At 51.2% G+C, this 21,270-nt stretch overlaps 1 protein-coding gene across 2 annotated transcripts; it reads right to left on the reverse strand.

Moving 5' to 3' along the window:
* Positions 1-262: 262 nt before the first annotated feature.
* Positions 263-18,691, reverse strand: MED25 (mediator complex subunit 25). Of its 2 annotated transcripts, none has more exons than XM_036274246.1 (18): positions 18,525-18,691; positions 18,380-18,425; positions 17,794-17,918; positions 11,039-11,137; positions 10,544-10,664; positions 10,120-10,282; positions 9,867-9,997; positions 9,482-9,569; positions 9,197-9,390; positions 8,687-8,815; positions 8,144-8,229; positions 8,013-8,070; positions 7,771-7,878; positions 5,383-5,571; positions 4,961-5,032; positions 4,623-4,841; positions 4,168-4,348; positions 263-1,937 (listed from the first exon to the last, which is right to left on the reverse strand). In XM_036274246.1, the coding sequence occupies exons 1-18, from the start codon at positions 18,656-18,658 to the stop codon at positions 1,693-1,695; spliced, it is 2,388 nt and encodes a 795-aa protein (XP_036130139.1). In that variant the 5' UTR covers positions 18,659-18,691; the 3' UTR covers positions 263-1,692. The 2 variants fall into 2 exon arrangements, with proteins under 2 accessions (XP_036130139.1, XP_036130140.1); XM_036274247.1 differs by lacking the exon at positions 263-1,937 and adding an exon at positions 2,914-3,714.
* Positions 18,692-21,270: the final 2,579 nt, after the last annotated feature.

Genomic DNA, 21,270 nt, shown 5'->3' on the forward strand with positions numbered 1-21,270 from the left:
CCCAGACTCAATTCAATAGTTCTGGGGCAGGGATCGGAAACTCAAATGCCTCCAGGAGCCAGGCGGGCCACATAAATGAGTGAACTAGCCAGGTATAAGAAAAGTCAATGGCCAGAAATATAATCAAATTGCATCTTTACTGAACTATGGTGAATGCATGGAACAGAATACAAACATGTTTGGTACTGGAGTTTATATTTCAAATTCAAAGCTGAAAAAATACAAATTGAAAAATAGATTTAATTATTAAAATTTTCTCTTCTGTAATTCTTTTGCTCCTTTGAGTTGAAGCCGGAAGGCTGACATCATCCCTTCTGTACCGAGACATCGGCATCAGGCCCCAGGTGGCACGGTGGGATGAGCACTTGAGAATTCAACCATGAATCCTGGGAGCGGTGTTTAATTTGATTCAGTTTCGTAACGGAAAACCACTGTTCACAAGCATGGGTACCTCCAGACTCGGAGAATTCAGGACAACTACTGGAGAGCTGTAGGGTTGAGACGCTCCAGCAGAGTCCCACCAGGAGCCAGCACCCTATTGCACTGTAGTTCAACAACTCCTCCCTGTGGTCTGTATTCACACGACCGACATTTGCCGACAAAGGAAAACTGGACAGCATTAGTCCATTTTCATAGCATCTGGATGCAGAGCCTTTGGGGGAATTTGGTCTTTAACCCCATGATTTGGGTAAATAAGGTTCAGGTCATGTCTTTCATTTCTGGAAACCAATTGCAGCAAAGGAAACAAAGTCATAATATTCCTTGCTAATGGCTTCCCCATTTTTGCCAGGACAGGGCAAACATGATCATACATTCAAGTAGCTGCTTGTGAATGTCCTTGCAGAGGAAAAGAATCTTCAGACGGGTCATAACCTTGACCCAAAGTCTTTGACCAACCTTCTCAGGGGAACCAAGGTGTAGCTTTTGCCTCATCTGAAATGAACCAAGTAGACTGATTTCAACAGTTGTGACTTCTTCCACACCATCACGTGACAACCAGGTCACAGAGCTTCTGTGGAATACACTGGGTCAAGTCCGCCATTAACCTGCCTGTGATTCAAGTACAGAAGTGCATCAAGGACATTAACGGTGTGTTCCATTGACTTTCTCTGCACGATTCAATTCCAGTGACTGACACAATCACCTGACTTCTGTGTCCTCGCCAAATGTTGCCACCTAGGATTGTGGTGTCCTGACAAGCTCCCCTGTGACACAGATCATTAGATTACCACAACTGTCTGTAGCTGGGCTTAGGAATTCTGACTGTCTATGTAAAACTTTTCATTTCTGTCAATACACGCACAAAAATAAGTCATTTCCCAGTGTTGGGCCTGCCTTGGCACCACCATGTCACAGACTTCTTCGGTCACATGAAAATTCTCAATATTACAAATAAATAAAGCTAACTGGAAGTAGTTCATGCGCAGAAATAGAAAAGGCCACAATGGATTTGACTCTTTCAAGCAACTGGACTTGTAAATCTTCTGATTTCTCTTCAACACACTGTGCGATGCAAATCAACGCCTGTTGGACTTAATGGCCCTCACAGACGTGTTTCTGTCCAGGACATATCATTCTTCTCCTTTATAAACTTGCCGTCTGTGGGAAGTTTTAATGCCCGGGTAATTCTTTCAGATCACTGTGAAACTGCATGTGGCACTCACGTCATTTCTAGTGTTGGCTTTCCAAACCCTACTGACACTTGAGGCCCTTTTTCAGTTCATTGAGTATTGCATCTCGTGTCTGTTCTGTATACTGGTCGAAGCTCTTACTGTGCTTTGATTCATAATGGCGTTTCAGGTTGTACTCTTTCAACACAGACATGATTTTTTTGCATATTAAACACGTAGGCATGCTCTTCACTTCCACAAAGAAATAGTCTCGCTCCCATTTTTTTCGAAACACGGGGCCCTCTCGTTCTCTCTTTGGCTGTGCCACTTTTGATAGAGACATGGGTACAAGAAAGATTTCACTTTCCTTGGCATGCTACCACAGGAACAACCACAGGGCAAGCCCAGTGACAAAGGTGAGGGAGCATGAGGGAGTGGTGGGGACTGTGGCGAATTAGAGAGCACATGCCCCACAAAGGGGCAGCTCTAGCCCATTGTTGCTAGGCAGAAGGGCAGGCCCAGGGGTGCCAGATCTTCTGACTTGGCAAGAGAAGCCAAGACCATAGATTTTGTGTGTGAGTCTGTGTGTGTGAGAGAGAGAATTATCCTGAATTTTACAACTAACTCATTAGAAAAAAATACCACATATGCTAACACAGGGAAGGCCAAACAAAACCCATCTGTAGAGTGGCCCATGGGCCACCATATTGCAACCTCTCTCCTGGGAAAGGGCCTGGGAATCTAATGTTAACCAGCGTCCCAAACAATGTGAATGCTGGTGGTCCAGGTGTGGACCACACTCTGCACAACACTGGTCTAGAGTCTGACAACAGAAAACTGACTGTCCGCCTCTAGGGAAACCACCCACACGCCCCACACCTGCGTCTGTAACCAGCTGTCCCCTGGACATCTTTCTGAGGATGTCCTTCAGGTCCCCTGCCTCACCACATCCCACATCCCCAAACTGCTTACTGCTGGGTTTTCCATCTCAGGGATAGCTCCACTGTCCATCCGTCCAAAATCCTGGAAGGTAGGTCACTGAATGGGACCTGGGACCTCCCCTCTTTCCACATTTGCTCTCATTCACTCCTAAGACTTCAACCATCAAACATACACTATCTCCTAAGGACACACCCTGAGTCCCCAACACAACAGCTGGGGGGCATACCTTGGACCATTAGTATTCACTACTGGCTCCTTCTTCCAGTCTCTAACTCAGGGAATCCCCACCATATACCAGCAGCCAGGACAGGTCCTGGGGGCCAACCTCAATGCCCCCACCCTTTTCCCCAACTTCCTTCAAATGGCAACCAGTCCCCAGCCTCACCCCTCTTGCCCCCGACTCTACCTCAGCTCCTCCTCTGGGTTCTCCTCTCCTCTCCTCTCCTGAACCATCGCCCCAGCCTCCTTCCTGCTTTCCTGACTCCTAGAAGACCAAGGCCTAACCCCTGCTTGTGGTCTCTTGTGGTGCTGTGTCCTTAGGACAAACCTCGAGCTGCTCAGTTTGGAGGCTGAGGGCCCCGAGACCTGGCACCTGCCCACCTCTAAGCCCTCCCTCCCCTGTGCTCACACTCCAGAAGCACTGACCCCCTTGCTCCCCAGAACACTCCAAGTTTTCCCCTGCCTTCGCTTCTTCATTTCGGCTTCCTCTATGCCTGGATGGTCTTCCTGGCCTCACTGACTCCTGCTTCTCTTCCTGACTCTGCTGAGCCCAGCTGGCTCAGAGGCCACTTCCAGATCCCCACGGTACCCTTTCTACCTCCACGAGAGCACATGGTCCCGTGAGCTCTGCCTGTCTCCATGTCTCCTCTGAGCCAGGCTGCACCAGACGGCCTGACTCACTGCCAAGGCCCAGGCATCACCAGCCTGGAGCCTCAGGGATGTCTGCTGAAGCAAGAACAAAGACAGAGATGTCTCCCCCCGGTCTCCTCCTGCCCAGTCCTGGGGGACGTCAGTGACGGGAGCCGGGGCGTGTGTTAAAAGGAACTTTATTGGGTGTTGGGGATTCAGATGAGATCCATGAGGATGTCGTCCTCCATGACGCTGGGCTGCAGGCCCGGCTGCGGAACCGGGCCCCGGGGACCCCCGCTCAGCAGCATCTGACCTGGGGGGCAGTGGGGAAGGGACTGCATCTCCCAGTAGTCCCTGGGGCCCGAAAGGGCCCTGGGGCTGCTTTCTCCCTCCTCCTCTGGGAGTCCAAGGCACTAAGTTGTCTAGAAAGTCCTGGGAGACCTATCAGAGGCACTTTCTGGCCCCATCTGGACATAAATGTGCTGCTTCCCATAAGCCTTTAGGAGCCCATCCCCCAAAATACCTCTCTGGCCCTAAGACTACATTTCCCAGCAAACCTCAGAGGATACGCAGGAAAGTGATCATGGGGCGAGCTCTTGCCCTCTAGGTCCTTGGCCCCCTGGCCCTCAGAGATCCCCAAGAGCCATGGTGGGGGATCCACTCTTCTTGAAATCCAGGACTTTACTTCCCAGGAGCCCTTGGTCTTAGGGCTCCAGGCCACTGGGACACTCAGTCCAGATCCCGGGCCTCCCCCAGACCTCCTTACCTGGCAGTGGAGCCCTTGGGGGAAGCTGTGCAGGCCAGGACTGGGCAGGCGGTGGGTGTAGAAGAGGGGGCCCCAGCTGGGGCTGCCCCAGGCCCTGGTGTGGTGGGGGCAGCAGTGCAGGGGCCCCTGGTGGCTGGAGGTGGTGGAGAGAAGCCTGCTGTGGGGGCACCGCAGTCTGGGGCTGGAGGGAACAAATAAAGCGGCTCAGAGAACCCAATTGGGAAGACCCCATCCCACCATGCAGCCTCTACCATAGATGCTGCTCAGAAAACGTCTCATCCAGTCACTTGTGTGGGGTCTTTCTTCAAAGAGAGGAGCTGATGGGCCTGGAGCCTTTGGTGGGGCTTTACTCACCCCCCTTGATCAAGCCCACCTCCCTCCTCTGAGATGAAAGATCTAGAACTGTCACAGCCCAGGACCCATGTTCCTAGCTGCCTCCCCACCCCAAATCTCACCGGTGGTGGGTTGAGGAGTAGGCTCCGCAATTGGGGGTTGGCCCCAGGGTTCTGGGGCCGAAGGATAGGTCCAGGAGGGGGCGGGCCAGGAGCTGCTCCCGGAGGGCCTTGGGCAGCACCTGGAGGGGCCTGGGCAGCACTCTGGGGCTGAGGCTGCCCTGCAGCTGCAGAGGTCCCCACAGTGCCCTGAGGCTGGGGCTGCGGTGGGCGGAGCTGGAGCTAGTGGGAAGAGATGCGGGTGAGCAACAGAAACTCCAGACCCCTTGGCCTCCACAGCTAGGTCAGAACAACACTGTCCTCCCCTGCCCTGGCCCTGACCCTGCTGGCCTTGTCCTCACCAGATTCTGCGAGGGCCTTGCCTGGTCCTCCAGGATGGGGCCCAGCCCCGATGGTGCCTGCTGTGCCCCCATCTGTATGGGGGGAGAAAGGGTACGTTACTAGGTGTGGAGTGGATCTGAGAGGATTGTTCCACATCAGAGAAGACCTGAGCCCTGAAGGGGAACAAGTAAAGAGCTGGGAACATCTCGTTAAAGGTAGGGGATCTGGAAAGTAAACTTTATAGGGTCCCCAAGAGGGGTCTGTCTCTCAAAGATTCCATGAGAACACTGAAAAGCGAGAGAAAGGTCGCAAGAAAATGTGGGGATAGAACTGGATCAGGATGGCCCTGGGGGTCCCCAGGGGATTTGGCCATGAGCGCTAGGGCCCAGGTGGGCAGGTGCTAGGAGGGGGCGGGATGGGACAAGGGACCTGCATCACTCACCCCGCGCTGCTGCTCCAGCTTCTGCTGCTGAACCTGCTTGTGGTTGGTGATGACCTGCCGGATGCCGTTGACGAAGCCGCTCTGGTCGTAGGGGATGAGGCCCATGAAGATCTTCTTCTTGGACGAGTACAGGAGCATGAGCACGCGCACCTCGCAGGGGGCCGTGTGGGGAAAGTGCACGCAGCCCGCCTGGGGGGAGAGAATCAGAAACAGTCACACCCTGGAGGAGGAGGTATCACATCCCTCCCAGGTCTAGAAGGTTCTAAAAGCCCCAGTCAAGGAGTGGTGAGGTTCCTGCTATGGAAGACTGGAGTTTTGCTTGAGGCTGCTCCAGAAACAAAGGGAGGTGCTTAAAGGAGAGCTAAGTACCCTAAGAAACAGGGCTGGGCTGGGGATCTAGCTGACTGTGGGAGGGAGTGGAGAGGAAGCGCCCCAAATATAGGGCTGGATCCCAGCTCTCCCACCCTGACCCTCCACCTCCCACCTCCTGGGGCCACCCTAAGGGCTGCTGGGAGGGTTGCAGGCTGAGGAGGAGGGGCTTCAACACAGACCTGGCACCTGAAGCACATGACGAATCACGATGGTGGATACACTGACCCAAGGGATCCAAGAGACCTAAGGGGGTGGCCACACCTTTCCTGGCCTCACTCTCTGCCATTAAGAACTAAGGACATCCCAGGGTGCTTTGACCGTGGGATGCATCCATACACATCAGGCATCCTGGCAGCAGCTGGACACACAGAAAGTGCCCCAAAAATATGATCAAACATGAAGTGGGGTCATAATATCTGGACACTCAGAATAGGGACTCTTGAGGGAAGAGTGGCTGACATGGTTGAGGTCTCACCTATGGAACCTCAGCCCAGCGAGTTTACTTCTCTGAGCCTTGGTTTCTCATCTAAAGCAAACCCTGCTAGCTACCCACGCAAGATCCACCTGCCCTTCTCCCCTGTGTACACCCTAACTCTGCTTGGGGTAGCAACAGGTCCAGGCCCAGGGCCCTGAATCTGGCCCAGGAGCTAAAGAAAACGGCTCGGGGGTAAGGGCAAGTGTCTGCTTTCCTGAAGTGACGGAAATACACCACGGATGCCACACTTTCTTCTTGACTTCCTGCATCCAGTCACACAAGATTCCTGGAGCTTCAAGAGCCATCTTGTGACCATGAAAGAGAAGCCAACAGAATCTTGGTCCTGATGTCATGGGGCTACAAAATTAATTCCAATAGCTGCCCATCTCTGGATGTCCTGTTATATTGCAAAAATAAATGCCTGCTTGTGATGCTCATTTTGGGGACATCCCTCTCAGAAGCCAGCTGCCATGCTGTGAGGATGCCTAAGTCAGGTGCAGAGGCATGTGTGGGCGCTCTGACGGCCAGGTCACGCTGTGTCCTCAGCTGACAGCCTGCACCATGTGAGTGAGTCTGGAGCCTCTACACCATTCCAGCTTTCAGATGAGTAGTCTCAGCCACCATCTGATGGCAACCCCACAAAACTTCTAAGCGAGACTAGCCCAGCTGAGCCCAGTAGACCCACAGAACCATGAGGTAAAATTATTGTTTTATGCCCCCATCCAATCACCTATTTGTTCTAAAAACTCTGCTGGTTGGGTTTGTGTTATTTGTAGCCCAAAGCACTCCTAACTCCCAGGATCACCTTCTTTGCAGCATTTTCCTGAGGATCCTGTAAGGTGACCCACCAAAGCTCCCTCTCCTGGAAAAGTCCACAGGACGTGCTCAATAACTAGACCTGTTCCTATTTAGGGAGACCCTCCCTCAGGGTTTTAAGTTGAATTGTCCTCCAAAACTAGAGTTGAAGTTCCAACCTCTAGCACTTGTGAATGTGACCTTATTTGCATTCATCAGAGTGGGCCTTAATCCAATGACTGGTGTCTTTGTAAGACACACACAGGGAAGAGAAGACCACGTGAAGGCACAGACAGAGAGAGGACGGCCATGTGGAGACAGAGGCAGAGACTAGAGTTCTGATGCCTAAAGCCATCAATGCCTGGGCTACCAGCTGCTAGGAGCTATGAGGGGACCTCCCTTGGAACTTTCAGAGAGCATGGCCCTGCTGATACCCTGATTTCAGACTTCTGATTTCCAGAACTAGGCATAAATTTCTGTTGTCCTCAGCCCCAGAAAAGCAATACACCCGGTAAACCTGTCAGAGCCAGCTTCTTCCCTATGGCTCCTGTCACATCCTGTCACATTTTAACAGAGAATGGACTTCCATCTGGTGCATATTAACAATTACAAAACAAGCTAATGCTCAGGAAGAAAGTTGAGGAGGCCAAGCTTATTAAGCCCACCCAACTATCAAAAACAGCTCCCTGGTGCCCAGATGGACAGAGGAGTCAGCACCCCTGGGTCCCACCCAGTCCAGGACTCACAAAGCCATTGCCCATGATGCGGTAGAGGCCTTTGAGGGACTCCAGGTCCTTGTTAGTGAAATGGAACTGAACCATCCTTGAGTTCCGGAACAGAGGGCCCAGCGTGGTCTAGGGAGACACAGAGGTCAACCAGCATGTGGACTGGGGAAGTGAGGAGGGGAGAACAGAGGTAGAGGGGGCAGGGAAGGGATAAGGGAGAGAAGAATAGGCAGGGGCTGGGGCTCCTCCTGCCTGCCACTCACCAGCAGCTGTTGGGGGATGAGCTGCATGATCAGTTTCTGGGGCCACTGCTCTGTTTTCCTGAGGGCAATGCCAAGAGATGTGTCAGAAGGATGCAAACCCCAGCCCACCACACCCCCTGACAGTCACCTACAGGTTCTCGCCGTGATTCACATAGACCTGGCAAGGCAGTGACCGAGTCAACTTGGTGTTGGCATCCACAGAGGCGGGTTTGGGCTTCTGAAAGGGAAAGAAGGGCACATCACAACAAAAAGGGCCCTGAGTCTCAGTCCCCTCGACCCCTGCTCAACCCTGGGAGCCCAAAGCTCTGGATCTTCCCCAGTTTAAGTGACAAGAGCCCTGGGCCCCGCCTCCATACCATCAATCCCACAATTCTCTAGCCCTCTACAAATATTGGCTCCTCCTTTTGCTCCTAAATCCCACAACCCTCTGTCTCCTAGATGCCACAATCCCCTGGGCCCACCTGGACCCCTAATCTGAGACTCTTCAGTACTTTATCTGCGATGCAATTCTTACTACCTCCTTAGTCCCAAATCTGGGCTACCAATCCCATGCTTCTTGGGGGCTATCTGGGACCACAAGTCCATGTCCCTGTGGGGTCCCAGTCTCACCCTGTGCCCCACCAGGCCTGGCCCTATGAGGTCCACTTGCCCAATGTCTCCTCAAGCCAACTCACCTCCTGCCACTCAAGGACGCCATTCCAGGCCAGGAGTTTGTTGGAGACTGACTGCTGCCCACCGAGGGCCGAGGCCCCTAGCTGGGCTGGGGAAGGGCCACTTACCCCACCTTGGGCGACGGTGCCCGCCTGCCAGAGGGGAGGAAAGAGGGAAATGCAGGTGTGTCAGAAGGTCAGACCATCTCATGGGAGGAACTGTCCTGAGAAACAGGCCAGCAAGAACAGGACAAAGGCCTCTTCCTCTGTACCCCAGTGGCCACCCCGGGGATATAAACACCTAATCCTATAGGATTCCAGGACTCTCAGAACAGGAGCCCGTGGGATCCTCAGAACAGTCTTCTTCCACCAGGAACTGCAAGCCCCATAGTCCCCTCTCCAAACCCACTAGACTTAGTGTTGCTAGTAACACAAGACTCACGCCCTGGGCTCTCCTCAGGCAGGCAAACTGCTAGCCCAGGGCAGTCAGGGGGAAGAAGTGGGGCAGCAAGTGAGAGGCACACAGGCACCTACCATGGACGGTGCCCCAGGCTGCGCAGTGGGGGCCAGGCCCTGACCAGGGGCTACCGTGGAGACCAGGCTGGGCTGGGAACTGGGAGACGGCTTGGGGGCACCAGGTGGCCCCTGGGGCAGCGAAGAGGCCTGGGCCTGGCTGAAGGGGGTACCCACTCCTGGAGCTGCTTGCTGTAGAGGGTTGATGGGTGAGACTGTGGGAGAGACCAAGGGAAGAGGTGGGGCAGGTGGTCTCGAAGAGAGGCCTGGCTGGCCCATACCCCATACCCTCGCCCCAGGACTCACAGCGAGGACCTAGCCCAGCCTTCTGGTTTTTGGCAGCCTCTACTGCATTCTGGGCAGCTACCTGAGCTGCGCTCAAGTTCCCAGGAACCTGGGAATAGAGGGGAGGGGCAGATGAGGACTATGCACCCCAGTCCCTTATTCTGGTGTCACATGAGGCCACACCACCCACACCCCCACAAGGCACAGGCACCCCAACTCCAATACCACAGTAACTCATGATTCCCATCACCCCACAAGAACATGACTCCTCAGCCCCAATAGTCCACCCTCTTCATGTCTCAAGGGAGACTCCCATTACCCCACAAGCCCCAACATCCAACCAGGTCTCTTCCAAGAGGCCAGGGCTCCCACAAGGAAGCACGTCCCTTCCTGATGCAGTCCATACCTGGTACTGCTGGGGAACAGGGGGCAGAGGCTGCTGGGGGGCTGCCGAGAGTGCAGCGCTTGAGGATGGAGCTGGAGGCAGGGAGACAGGCTGCTTTGGCTGGAGGGGGCCTGGGGCTGAGCCACCCCCGACTGAGAGCCAAGGATGGACAACACAGTCCCATAAAAAGTGATTTGAGAGGGAAAGAAAATCCAAGTCAGAGGGAGCCAGCCAGCAAGAACACCCCCATCCCCCACCGGAGAGCGGGCCTTACCTGGCAGCACCAGCCCCCGCACCAGCACCATGTGCCGTGGGTCCTGGCTCACATCTGCCGGCGGCTGCAGTGGCTCCAGCATGGCTGGGGGGGCTGCCTTTTCGAACAGAAGCCGCAGGGCAGGCAGCTTTCGAGGAGACACGATGGAGAAGTGGATCCCTCGCTGCAGGAGAGGGGACATGCAGTCAGGATGGGGCCACAGGGGCCAACACCCAGGCTACCACACACTCCTGCTGGGGATCTGGACAGCCTGGCCCTAAAACCAAATTCCCATTAGGCTTTGGGACAGGGGACCACGAGACCTGTGTTAGCTGCCCCACAGGATTCAAAGTTATAGTTCTTCCACCTGGAGTAAGCACAGCTGGCCACAGAGTCTGTGACCATTCTGTGACCCAAAAGTCCCCTCAGATCTAGGGGTGCTCACCTCCCCAATCTTCTGCACAAGACTCTCCGTTGTGCACCCAGAGTATGTGGTGCTCTCGACAGCGGGCAGCAGGTACGGGGGCGAGTTACAGATAAGGAGGCAGACGCGGTGTGTCTGGCCACTGCCAGGAACAAGAAAAAATGTAGAGCAGGCAGCAGCATGACCTTGGAGAGGGACCCAGGCCCAGCACAGGAGAAGTCAAGGACTCTGCCCCACAGGAAGCCAGGAGGAATGGCCCCATTTTTCAGCTGAGAACACTGAGGCTCTCAGGTTCTTGACTTACTCTGAATTGGACAGCAGGCAGGGGAGATAGGAGCTAGACACCCCTTCCTGCTAAGGACAGAAACCGGGCACCAACCAGGGGACTCCTGATTCCCAGCCCCAACCCCCCACGGTGAGGCAGGGTGCAGAGTCCTGAAACAGGCAAAGCGGGTTCTGAGCCAAGTGAACAGAAACCAACATGGGACACAAGCCCCATGCTCAGGGCGCACTCACATCTGCTCTCGCATCTTCTTGAAGTCATCGAACAGCTGCAGGGCTGTGCTGAGGCCTTCTGCGATGAGGCTGCAGCTCTCGCCGCCCCCGCCCATGAACCTGCACGAGACCAGGTTATCAGCCTTCAGGGGGTTCCTGCAGCACCCAGGGCTGCCACCTCCCAGCACACAGACCACACCTGAAGTGCCTGCACCTGTGCCATCCCCTACACGGCACTGGACTGTGTGCCTTGGGATGGAGACACTGTTGAGTTTCCTGCTCTATCCCCAGTGCTGGCACAGTGCCAGGCCCAGAGAACAAGGACAGTGGACATATATCATCTCTTACAAGGAAATCCCTCTGGGAAGAGGCCCCATCAAGGATAAAACAGGAAAGAACCTGGGATCCCGTGATATGTCCCAGTCCCTGTGTACCTCCCCTCTCTGGGCTATCTCTCCTTTATTTTATTGTTTTTATGTTTTTTTTAGAGAAAGAGGAAGAGAGAGAGATGGAAATATTGACGAGAGACAACATCGACTGGCCACCTCCTGCATGCCCCGCACTGGGGATTTAGCCTACAACCTGAGTATGTGCCCTGACCAGGAATCAAGCCAGTGATCCCTTGGTGCGTGGGTCGATGCTCAACCACTGAGCCACACTGGCCGGGCTGAGTTGTTCATTTTAAAATGATTACTTTTCTTACATGAATTTCACCTCAACTTAAAAAGGTAATTAATAAGGGAACATGTGATTAATCGACCATTTTGAGATCCTAAAACTTGTTCCTTACTGACCACTAAGGAAAAGCAATCTGTCACCAGCTCAGAGATAGGTAACATTCTTTCCAAGAAATGAGAACAACCTGAAAATGGGAAGTGGGGGGAAAAATATGGTCAGTTGCGAAACATTATTTTTTTATCCTCACCTAAGGACATTTTTCCATTTTTTGTTCAGATAGAGTGGGAGGGAGAGAGAGGAAGAGAGAGAAAGAGAGAGAGAGAGGGAGAGAGAGAGAAAAACATCGACGTGAAAGGGACACATCGAGTGGCTGCCTCCCGCACGACCCAACCAGGACTGGGGACAAACTGCAACCAAGGTACATGCCCTTAGCGGGAAGCAAACCTGGTTCTCTCTGGACTGCAGGCCAACACTCTAACCGCTGAGCCAAACCAGCCAGGGCAATGCCCTTTTTTTTTCTTTATTATTTAGAGAGACAGGGAGGGAAGGGGAGGGGAGGGAGAGACAGAAACATTGATAAGAGAGAACATCAACTGGCTGCCTCCTGCATGCCCCCCACTAGGGATTGTGGCCCACAACCTGGGCATGTGCCCTGACCGAAAATTGAACCTGTGACCTCTTGGTGCATGGGTCAATGCTCAACCATTGAGCCACACTGGCCAGACCAAAATGTTTAAAATATCATCAAGTTTATGATACATCTCATTTCTAAATAAACCCCTTGATGTTACAGACACAAAGTAAAATAAAAACTGAAAGTGCTGCCCTGGCCGGTTTGGCTCAGCGGTTAGAGCGTCGACCTGCGGTCCTGAGAGACCCAGGTTCGGTTCCCGCTAAGGGCGCGTACCTCGGTTGCAGTTTGTCCCCGGCCCTGGTCGGTCGTGCAGGTGGCAGCCACTCGATGTGTTCCTTTCACATCGATGTTTCTCTCTCTCTCTCTGTTCCTCTCTCTCCCTCCCACTCTACCTAAAAAAAAAAAAAAAAAAAAAAAGGGAAAATGTCCTCGAGTGAGGATAAAAAAAAAACAAAAAAAAAACTGAAAGTGCTCCGGGTGCTCTGGCCCTTACTGCTTCCTTGTCCTCTCACTACCCCCATCTGTTCAGTCCAATGTCATTCACAAGAATCCTCAATGCCCACTTTCATGGGCCAACAGGTCTCTGAAGGCCCCAGAGGTACAGGACCAATGAATGAATGTGATCAGCAGCCAGCCCTGAGTGATGGGCTCCCTGTGTGCTAGGTCTCTTGTCTGCTTGTCACCCCACCTCCAAGAGGGTCAAGCAAGAACTTGCCTATCTTATGTCCCCTGACTCCTCAGTGCCTAGGACAGTTTGTTCCACAAATGTTCGCTGAATGAACAGACTGTCACACCATGGGGAAGACCAGCAGGGCTCTTTTCCTTCTACCCATTTCTTTCTGACCTGAGTCACTAGCTTTTGGAGGGGGGAAAACTGACTCTTTTGTACGACAGGAAATGTAACATCAAAAATGAATCTTCCCAGAGCAAGGCCATTTCAAGTCACACTGCATGCTTTGTTCCTTAAGTTCCAGACATTCCTGAGGAAGATAAGATTTCCCTAAGTGTGAACAAAAGTTGCTGACTCTTTGTGATCTCTGTTCCATCCTGCCTAGAACAACACAGAAACTGAATTTAAATGGTTACGTAGGACTTGATAAAAACAATGACAACTGTGAATGTAAAATAATAGCTTAAAATGTTTATCAACTGATTTGAAGAATTCTTCAGTATGCATACAGCATACAAAGCTTTCTCAGTTGCTTAAAGATACAGTGTATGCTAAGTTGATTAAGGGGGAGGGTAGATATGTGATGAAGGTATTCAGAAAGCATTTCCCAGCCCTGACCTAGTAGCTCTCTTGGACAGAGCATCATCCCGATATGCCAAGGTTGTGGGTTCAATTCTTGGTCAACGCACATGCAAGAATCAACCAATGAATACATAAACAAGTGGAACAACAAATTGGTGTTTCTCTTTCTCCAAAATCAATCAATAAATAAAAGTTTAAAAAAAAACAATCAATGCCTGGCCAGTATGGCTCAGTGGTTGAGCATGACCCATGCACCAAGAGGTTGCCAGTTCGATTCCCGGTCAGGGCACGTGCCCAAGTTGTAGGCCAAATCCCCAGTGGGGGCATGCAGGAGAATCAATGTTCTCTCTCATCGATGTTTCTATCTCTCTCTCCCTCTTCCTTCCTCTCTCTCCAAAGTCAATCAAGAAAAAAGAGTACTTAAAAAAAAATCAATCAAAAAAATATATATGTACAATTAAAACAAGAAAACATCTCTTTTAGTTTCCTAGTGCCCCAGGAATTATTAAATAAGGAAGATTGACTGCTTTTCCTGATACTTAAAAACCCATAAGAAAATTTTGTTCGTATAAAAAAACATTGTTTTTCTTTTTTGATTTCAGAGAGAGAGGAAGGAAGAGGAAGAGAGATAGAAACATCAGTGAGAGAGAACAATCAATTGGCTGCCTCCTGCATGCTCCTCACCGGGATTTGACCCACAACCTGGGCAGGGGCAGGTGCCCTGACCGGGAATCAAACCAGCAACCTCTTGCTACATGGGTCACCGCTCAACCACTGAGCCACACAGGCTGATCAAGATTTGGTTTCTTTCTTTCTTTTTTTTTTCAGACAGAGTGGGAGGGAGAGAGGAAGAGCGAGACAGAGAGAAACATCGATGTGAGAGAGACACATCGAGTGGTTGCCACCCACACAACCCCAACCAGGGCTGGGGACAAACTGCAACCGAGATATGTGCCCTTAGCGGGAACCAAACCCAGGACTCTCCAGTCCACGGGCCGACACTGTAACCGCTGAGCCAAACCGGCCAGGGCAAGATTTGGTTTCATGTTGATTATCTTCCCTATAGCTTTCACTCATTCATTTACTCAGCCAAGGTTTCCTGAGGACTCTTGGGTGCCAAGCACCAGCTGGAAGCAAACACCCAGGATCCTGGACATTCACAGTTCATGTGAAATGTGAACATCTTGGAGTGATGGGGGCAGAGGAGGGAGCAACTGGATGCCTGCCAGAATCAGGGACGGGGCATTTAAGTTGGGTCTTGATGCTTATATAGTTTACCAGGGAGAATCAGAGTATGAAGTGCATTCAGGGCATTCATACATTTCACTCACTTGTTCTACAAACTTTTCTTTCGGCCTGTGTCAGGCCTCCTGGGTGCCAGTGATTGAGGGATGTCAGCCTTGGACTTGGGCCTCAAGAAGCACCCATTTAACACTATTTGAGTCTTATCTACCACAATGTATCCCAGCTGTTCTCAACTGGGATTGATTTTGCTCCCCCAGGGACGTATGACAATATGTGGAGACATTTTTGTTTGTCACAATTTGGGAGGGAAGTGGCTACCGACATCTGGTGCATAGAGGCCAAGGATACTACAGAACAACGCACACAGGACAGCACCCATTATAAGGAACTGTCTGTACCAGCAGTGCAGAGGTTGAGAAACCCTGCTCCTACCCTGACCACTATGACCATGAGGAAAAACTCTGGGTGTCACCTTGCCACTGAACCTTCAGCACCCAGTACAGCACTCAGTGTAGAAAAAGCAGGCACCCAACAAACACTTGCTGAAGAAATGTAATGAAAGGGTGTGGTTTAATGGGCTCTGATCACAGACCAGATCCAACCTTAACACAGGATGAAGACTAGCTCCTGTGATCCTCCCAAGAGTACTGGGACATGGACTACCGTCATCTATTTGCAAACCAAGAAACTGAGACACAAAATAATAGCAAACACTGAGGTAGCACATAATACATACCAGGCACTGTTTTAAATCATCAACTCATTTAATTCCCAATGTATCCCTATGAAGTCATGATAGCCAGGTCCCCAATGATCCCTACCTCCTACTCTTCACACCCTTAGTATTCACACCCATTCAAACACTGAACACGACTGACTCGTGTATCAAACAGAATGCGGCAGAAGTGATAATGTGTGATTTCCAAGACTTGATCATAAAAAACCTATGGCTTGCCCTGGCCGGTTTGGCTCAGTGGTTGGAGCATCGGCCCGCAGACCAGGGAGTCCAGGTTCAATTCCCGCTAAGGGCATGTATCTTGGTTGCAGTTTGTCCCGGGCCCCGGTTGGGGTTGTGCAGGTGGCAGCCAATCGATATGTCTCTCTCACATTGATGTTTCTTTCTCTCTCTCTTACTTCCTCCCTCCCCCTCTATCTGAAGATACATGCAAAAATATCCTCGGGTGAGGACAAAAAAAAAAAACACAACAAAACGAAAAACCTGCGGCTTCCTCTTTACTTTTTTTCTGGTGGACTGCTCAGTTCGAGGAAAGCCAGCTGCTATGTTGGACAGACACTCAAGCAGCCCCATTGGGAGCCCCTGTGGCGAAGAGCCAGCAAAGCATTGAGTCCTCCAGCCTACAGTCACAGCGTGAGCTACCTTGGAAATGGAGCCTCTGAAGACCCAATCAAATCCCTGGTGACTGCAGTCCCGGCTCTTCGTGACTGCAACCTCATTAGAGACCCTGAGCCAGAACTATCCAGCTAAGCTACTCCTGAATTCCTCACAGAAACTGCACAAAATAATACATATTTGATTTTTAAGCACTAAGTTTTGGGGTAATCTCTTACACAACAGTGAATAATAAAATAACTAATGCAAGTACAGATTACATGCAAATAAACCCATCTAAATTGAAATAATCACACTGAAAATTCATTTAACCTACCAAACACCATAGTTTTGCCTTACCGGTTTTTTTTCATTGTTTTTATTGATTTTTTTTTTTTTAAAAAAGAGAGGAAGTGATAAACACAGATTAGCTGCCTCCTGCATGACCACTACTAGGGATCAAGCCCTGACCAAGAATCAAACCAGTGACCTCTCAGTCCATGGGACGACCCTCAATCCAATGAGCCACACCAGCCAGGTGCCTAGCCGATTTTTATTGAACACCTATCACTTTTGCTCCACTGTAAAGTTGAAAAAGCAGCCCTGGCCGGTTTGGCTCAGCGGTAGAGCGTCAGCCTAAGGTCCAGAGAGACCCAGGTTTGGTTCCCGCTAAGAGCATGTACCTCAGTTGCAGTTTGTCCCCGGCCCTGGTTGGGTCGTGCGGGTGGCAACCACTCGATGTGTCCCTTTCATGTCGATGTTTCTCTCTCTCCTTCCCCACTCTATCTGAACAAAAAATGGAAAAATGTCCTCGGGTGAGGATAAAAACAAAACAAACAAAGTTGAAAAGCAACCAACAGCCCTGGCCAGTTTGGCTCAGCGGTTAGAGCGTCGGCCTGTGGTCCGGAGAGACCCGGGTTCGGTTCCCGCTAAGGGCACGTACTTCGGTTGCAGTTTGTCCCCGGCCCTGGTTGGTCGTGCGGGTGGCAGCCACTCGATGTGTCCCTTTCACATCGATGTTTCTCACTCTCTCTCCCTTCCTCTCTCTCCCTCCCATTCTATCTGTACAAAAAATGGAAAAATATCCTCGGGTGAGGATAAAAAAAAAAAAGAAAAGCAACCAACAACTGTGTGTATTATTAACACACCCCTTTTAGAGATAAGTGATACTAAGCACAGAGAGGACAGGGACTTCTGCTGCTGTACTACTGTGATCTGGCCCCAGGCTATGTGCCCTGCAAGAGCCTGCCACTGTGAATTAACAAAATTCCACATGAAGCACAGAGGGATCTGTCCTGTCCTAGCCCCATCCCCCTTGCACTGAGGCTTCAATGTGCCCATCTGAAAAAGCAGGACTGGACTAGAGGTGAAACACAGCGGAGAGAAAGCAGAGAATCCCAAATGGAGTACCAAGCGGGTACTGGAGCTCAAGGCTGCCTTGACTGGTAAGTTTTTCCTACTTCCCAACCAAATGGCAAAATCGCTGGGCACATAGAACCCACCACAGAAGTGACTTATGGACAAAAACATACCCCCCCCCCCAGTCCTTTCAGCCACCCAGTGTGACTCTAGCCACCATTCATTCATGGTCCCTCACAGGGTCCCCCAACCCACCCCAAGCACAGGAAAAAGCTCACTTAATGCCATCGAGCCAGGTGACAAACTCATAGGCGCTGCTGGTGGGAGCATGACACTGTACATAGGACTCAGGAGCGCAGTCCACTGTGTTGAACACCACGAGGCTGTACTGGGTCCCCCCATACTGGAAGGGAAACAGAAAAACTTTTCATCTGGGACCTCAGAAGTAGTGGGTCCCCAGCCCCTCCTCCCTCAGACCCAGGAGTCCGGGCCCCCCGCCCCTCCTCCCTCAGACCCAGGAGTCCGGGCCCCCCGCCCCTCCTCCCTCAGACCCAGGAGTCCGGGCCCCCCGCCCCTCCTCCCTCAGACCCAGGAGTCCGGGCCCCCAGCCCCTCCTCCCTCAGACCCAGGAGTCCGGGCCCCCAGCCCCTCCTCCCTCAGACCCAGTCCGGGCCCCCAGCCCCTCCTCCCTCAGACCCGGGAGTCCGGGCCCCCAACCCCTCCTCCCCCAGACCCGGGAGTCCGGGCCCCCAGCCCCTCCTCCCCTAGACCCGGGAGTCCGGGCCCCCAACCCCTCCTCCCTCAGACCCGGGAGTCCGGGCCCCCAGCCCCTCCTCCCTCAGACCCGGGAGTCCCAAGACTCACGTCTCCCCCGAAGTCCGTCTCGGCGGGAGGCCCACCATTAAAATACCTGTGAGGGTCGGAGATGAAAAGTCGGGTGAGGCAAGGCAAGAGGCTGTGGAAAACGAAACTCAGAGGGCGGGGCTGGAGTCGTGGAAATGGCACTCACTCGATGGCCGGGAGCAGGTAGTGCTTGCGGAGCCCCTCGAAGTAGGGCCCCAGGTTGGCCGTACCCTCAATCACAAACACCACGTCAGCCACCAGGCCCCCGGCGCGGGCCGGGCCCTCGGACCCGGGGACCATGCCCCGCGAGGTAGACGCCACCGCCACTGAAGCCTCCGCCGGACGAGCGGAAGTGCGCCTGCGCGGCTACTCGCCGCATGTGCGCCTGCGCTGTGCGCCGGAAGGCTTTTCGCCTCTGCTGACCCGCCGGCGGCCGTGTTAGTGCGGGGCACCCAGGGCGGGTTGGTTCTGTTGCCATCCTCGTTCTCACCCACCGCAGGCAAGACTCAGAAAGGACGTAGCAGATGCCTTTGGGGCCTGACGTGAAAGAATGAATCATTGGCAGGATTGTCGAGAGCGAAATACATTGAAAGCGGCACCGTCGGCCGTCATCTTTGAGCGGGGCACCTGTTCGGACTCTGAGCACCCGGGCCAGACGACCTGGTTGCTAGACAACGCGAACGCTGCCCTTTTTTTTCCTAACAGGTTTTCAGTTCTTTATAGAGCAGGGGAATGGGAAGTGTGAAGGGTCCAATCACATCGTCCGAGACGGGGTAACCTGGCAACGCTTAAAGGTTGCCCTCAACTCAGGAGTGCAGCTGTTTTTTGTTTTTCCACGCCCCGCCCCCAAAAGCCAAACTCCAACCCTAGTGGAGGTTGCTAGGCAACACCTGATGGTTGTTTTCTGGGAGAGGAGCCAGAAACTGGCCTAGAACATAAATACATTCCAGGTGGATTAAAAAATGTAGATGCAACAAATGAAACCATAACCGTATCTGAAGAAATAAGGAAATGCACTGCATAATCCTGAAGACTTGTTATAAGTTTCTTATCGTTACAGCAAAGCCAGAAAACGTAAAATATTGATTTCTCCACAAAAGACTCCCTAAACTGTGTTGAAAAAAAGTGCGAACCGGGAAAGTCAGCATAACTTGTGTTGATAGAAATTTACTACACAAATACACCTTACCAATCAATAAAAACACAAAAATAGTAATACTTGATTAATTTTTTAAAATATTTTTTCTTTATTGATTTTAGAGAAAGAGAGGGAGGGAGAAAGAGAAAGGGAAACACCGGCAGAGAGAACAACGACCAGCCGCCTCCGGCACGCCCCCGACCAGCCGCCTCCGGCACGCCCCCGACCGGGGACCTGGCCCACAACCCGGGCATGTGCCGTGACCAGATATCCAACCAGCGACCGCCAGGTGCATGGATTGACGCCCAAGACTGAGCCACACTGGCTAGGCCTTTATTAATTTTTTTAATGGGAAGGATTCTAACCAGGCTTCTCTCTCTCTCTCTCTCACACACACACACACACATTAAAATGGCAAATAAACATCTTAAAACTGCTCATGTTCACCAAAAAGTCCAATGATACAGCATTTTACTGTGTCATGTTCATTAATACTGGAAAGAGTAACGTCCATGGGGTTGGGTGAAATGAGAAGGCTCAGACATGGTCTAGTGGGGGTGTAAATCAGGACAACTTGTTCCTATGCAGATTGGCAATATTTGTTAAAAGGGTACATAACCTTTGCACACTGCAGTAGCACCGTCTTGTCACATTTATGTTATCCATTCCTTATCTTCTTTGCTGAAGCTTTTTAAATCCTCAGTATCATATTGTTTTACCTTTACATGCTTAATTGCCATCTCCAAAAGCTGTGTGTGTGTATACATATATATGTGTATATATATATAAACATATGTGTGTGTATCACATAACAACTGTGCCATTATCACCTCTAACAAAATTATTTCTTAATTTCATCTAACACAAAATCCATAATCGAATTTCCTCAATTCTCTCAAGATATCTTTTTACAACTGCTATATTTCCATCAGGATCCAAACAAAGACCAAACACATATTTAAACATTATATCTCAAATTAATTTTAATCCAATTGGCTCCCTCCTTTTTTTTATGCCAGTCTGGTTCAATTTTTAATAAAATTACAAAGAAGACAAAAGTAAAATGGAGAAAGGATCCACAGAAAAGAAGGTTAAAATGTTACCTAAAATACAAATCTGTCTTCTTAACTATAAGGAATCTTTTATTTAGATAAGTATGATTGGTTGAATGAACTGATTTTTAATCATTTCCATTAATGTATTACAAATGGTAAAATCAACTATTAGGTATTTTAAACTGTATGTCAGCTTGTGGCATTATGGTAGGGGTGTCTTCAGGAATCCCACCACCCACCCAAAAAAGACAGAGCCAGAAATTAACAAAAAAGAGAGGGTTGGGGTAAAACTGCCTGCTGGAGGAACGGGGCTGCATTGGCGTTACCAAGAGCCTGAAGGCTGCTGTGAATTGGAAAAGTGACACTGGTTCCCCAACTAAGCAAGGGCCTTCCAGGGCAGCTGCATTAGTTCCAAATTGGTTATAGTCCTTACAGTCTGCAGAAATAGAAGCAAATGCTCCCTATGGGCCTCAGATCAATATTTGCACAATCATACGTGAAAAAGGTGTTAATATTCTGTTAAATTGTCTCAAAAATATTTTGGAGAAAAGATTTGGGGAGTACTTTCATATTCTGCATGATATATTATCATGTATAAAATTACAAAAATATCATTTTTGTGATTCTGCTGAAGGATTTCATCTTCCTGACCTGGCCGGTTTGACTCAGCGGTTAGAGTGTTGACCTGTGGTCCAGAGAGACCCGGGTTCAGTTCCCGC

The sequence above is a fragment of the Molossus molossus genome, unplaced genomic scaffold, assembly GCF_014108415.1.
Source record: "Molossus molossus isolate mMolMol1 unplaced genomic scaffold, mMolMol1.p scaffold_m16_p_21, whole genome shotgun sequence".
NCBI lineage: Eukaryota > Metazoa > Chordata > Mammalia > Chiroptera > Molossidae > Molossus > Molossus molossus.

Coding starts and splice junctions, on each gene's coding strand:
- MED25 (XM_036274246.1), bottom strand. CDS start 18,658: ATGGTCCCCGGGTCCGAGGGCCCGGCCCGCGCCGGGGGCCTGGTGGCT. Junction 8,230..8,686: donor GCGTCCTTGAGTGGCAGGAG/GTGAGTTGGCTT, acceptor TTTCCCTTTCAG/AAGCCCAAACCCGCCTCTGT. Junction 4,842..4,960: donor CAAGGCCCTCGCAGAATCTG/GTGAGGACAAGG, acceptor TCTTCCCACTAG/CTCCAGCTCCGCCCACCGCA.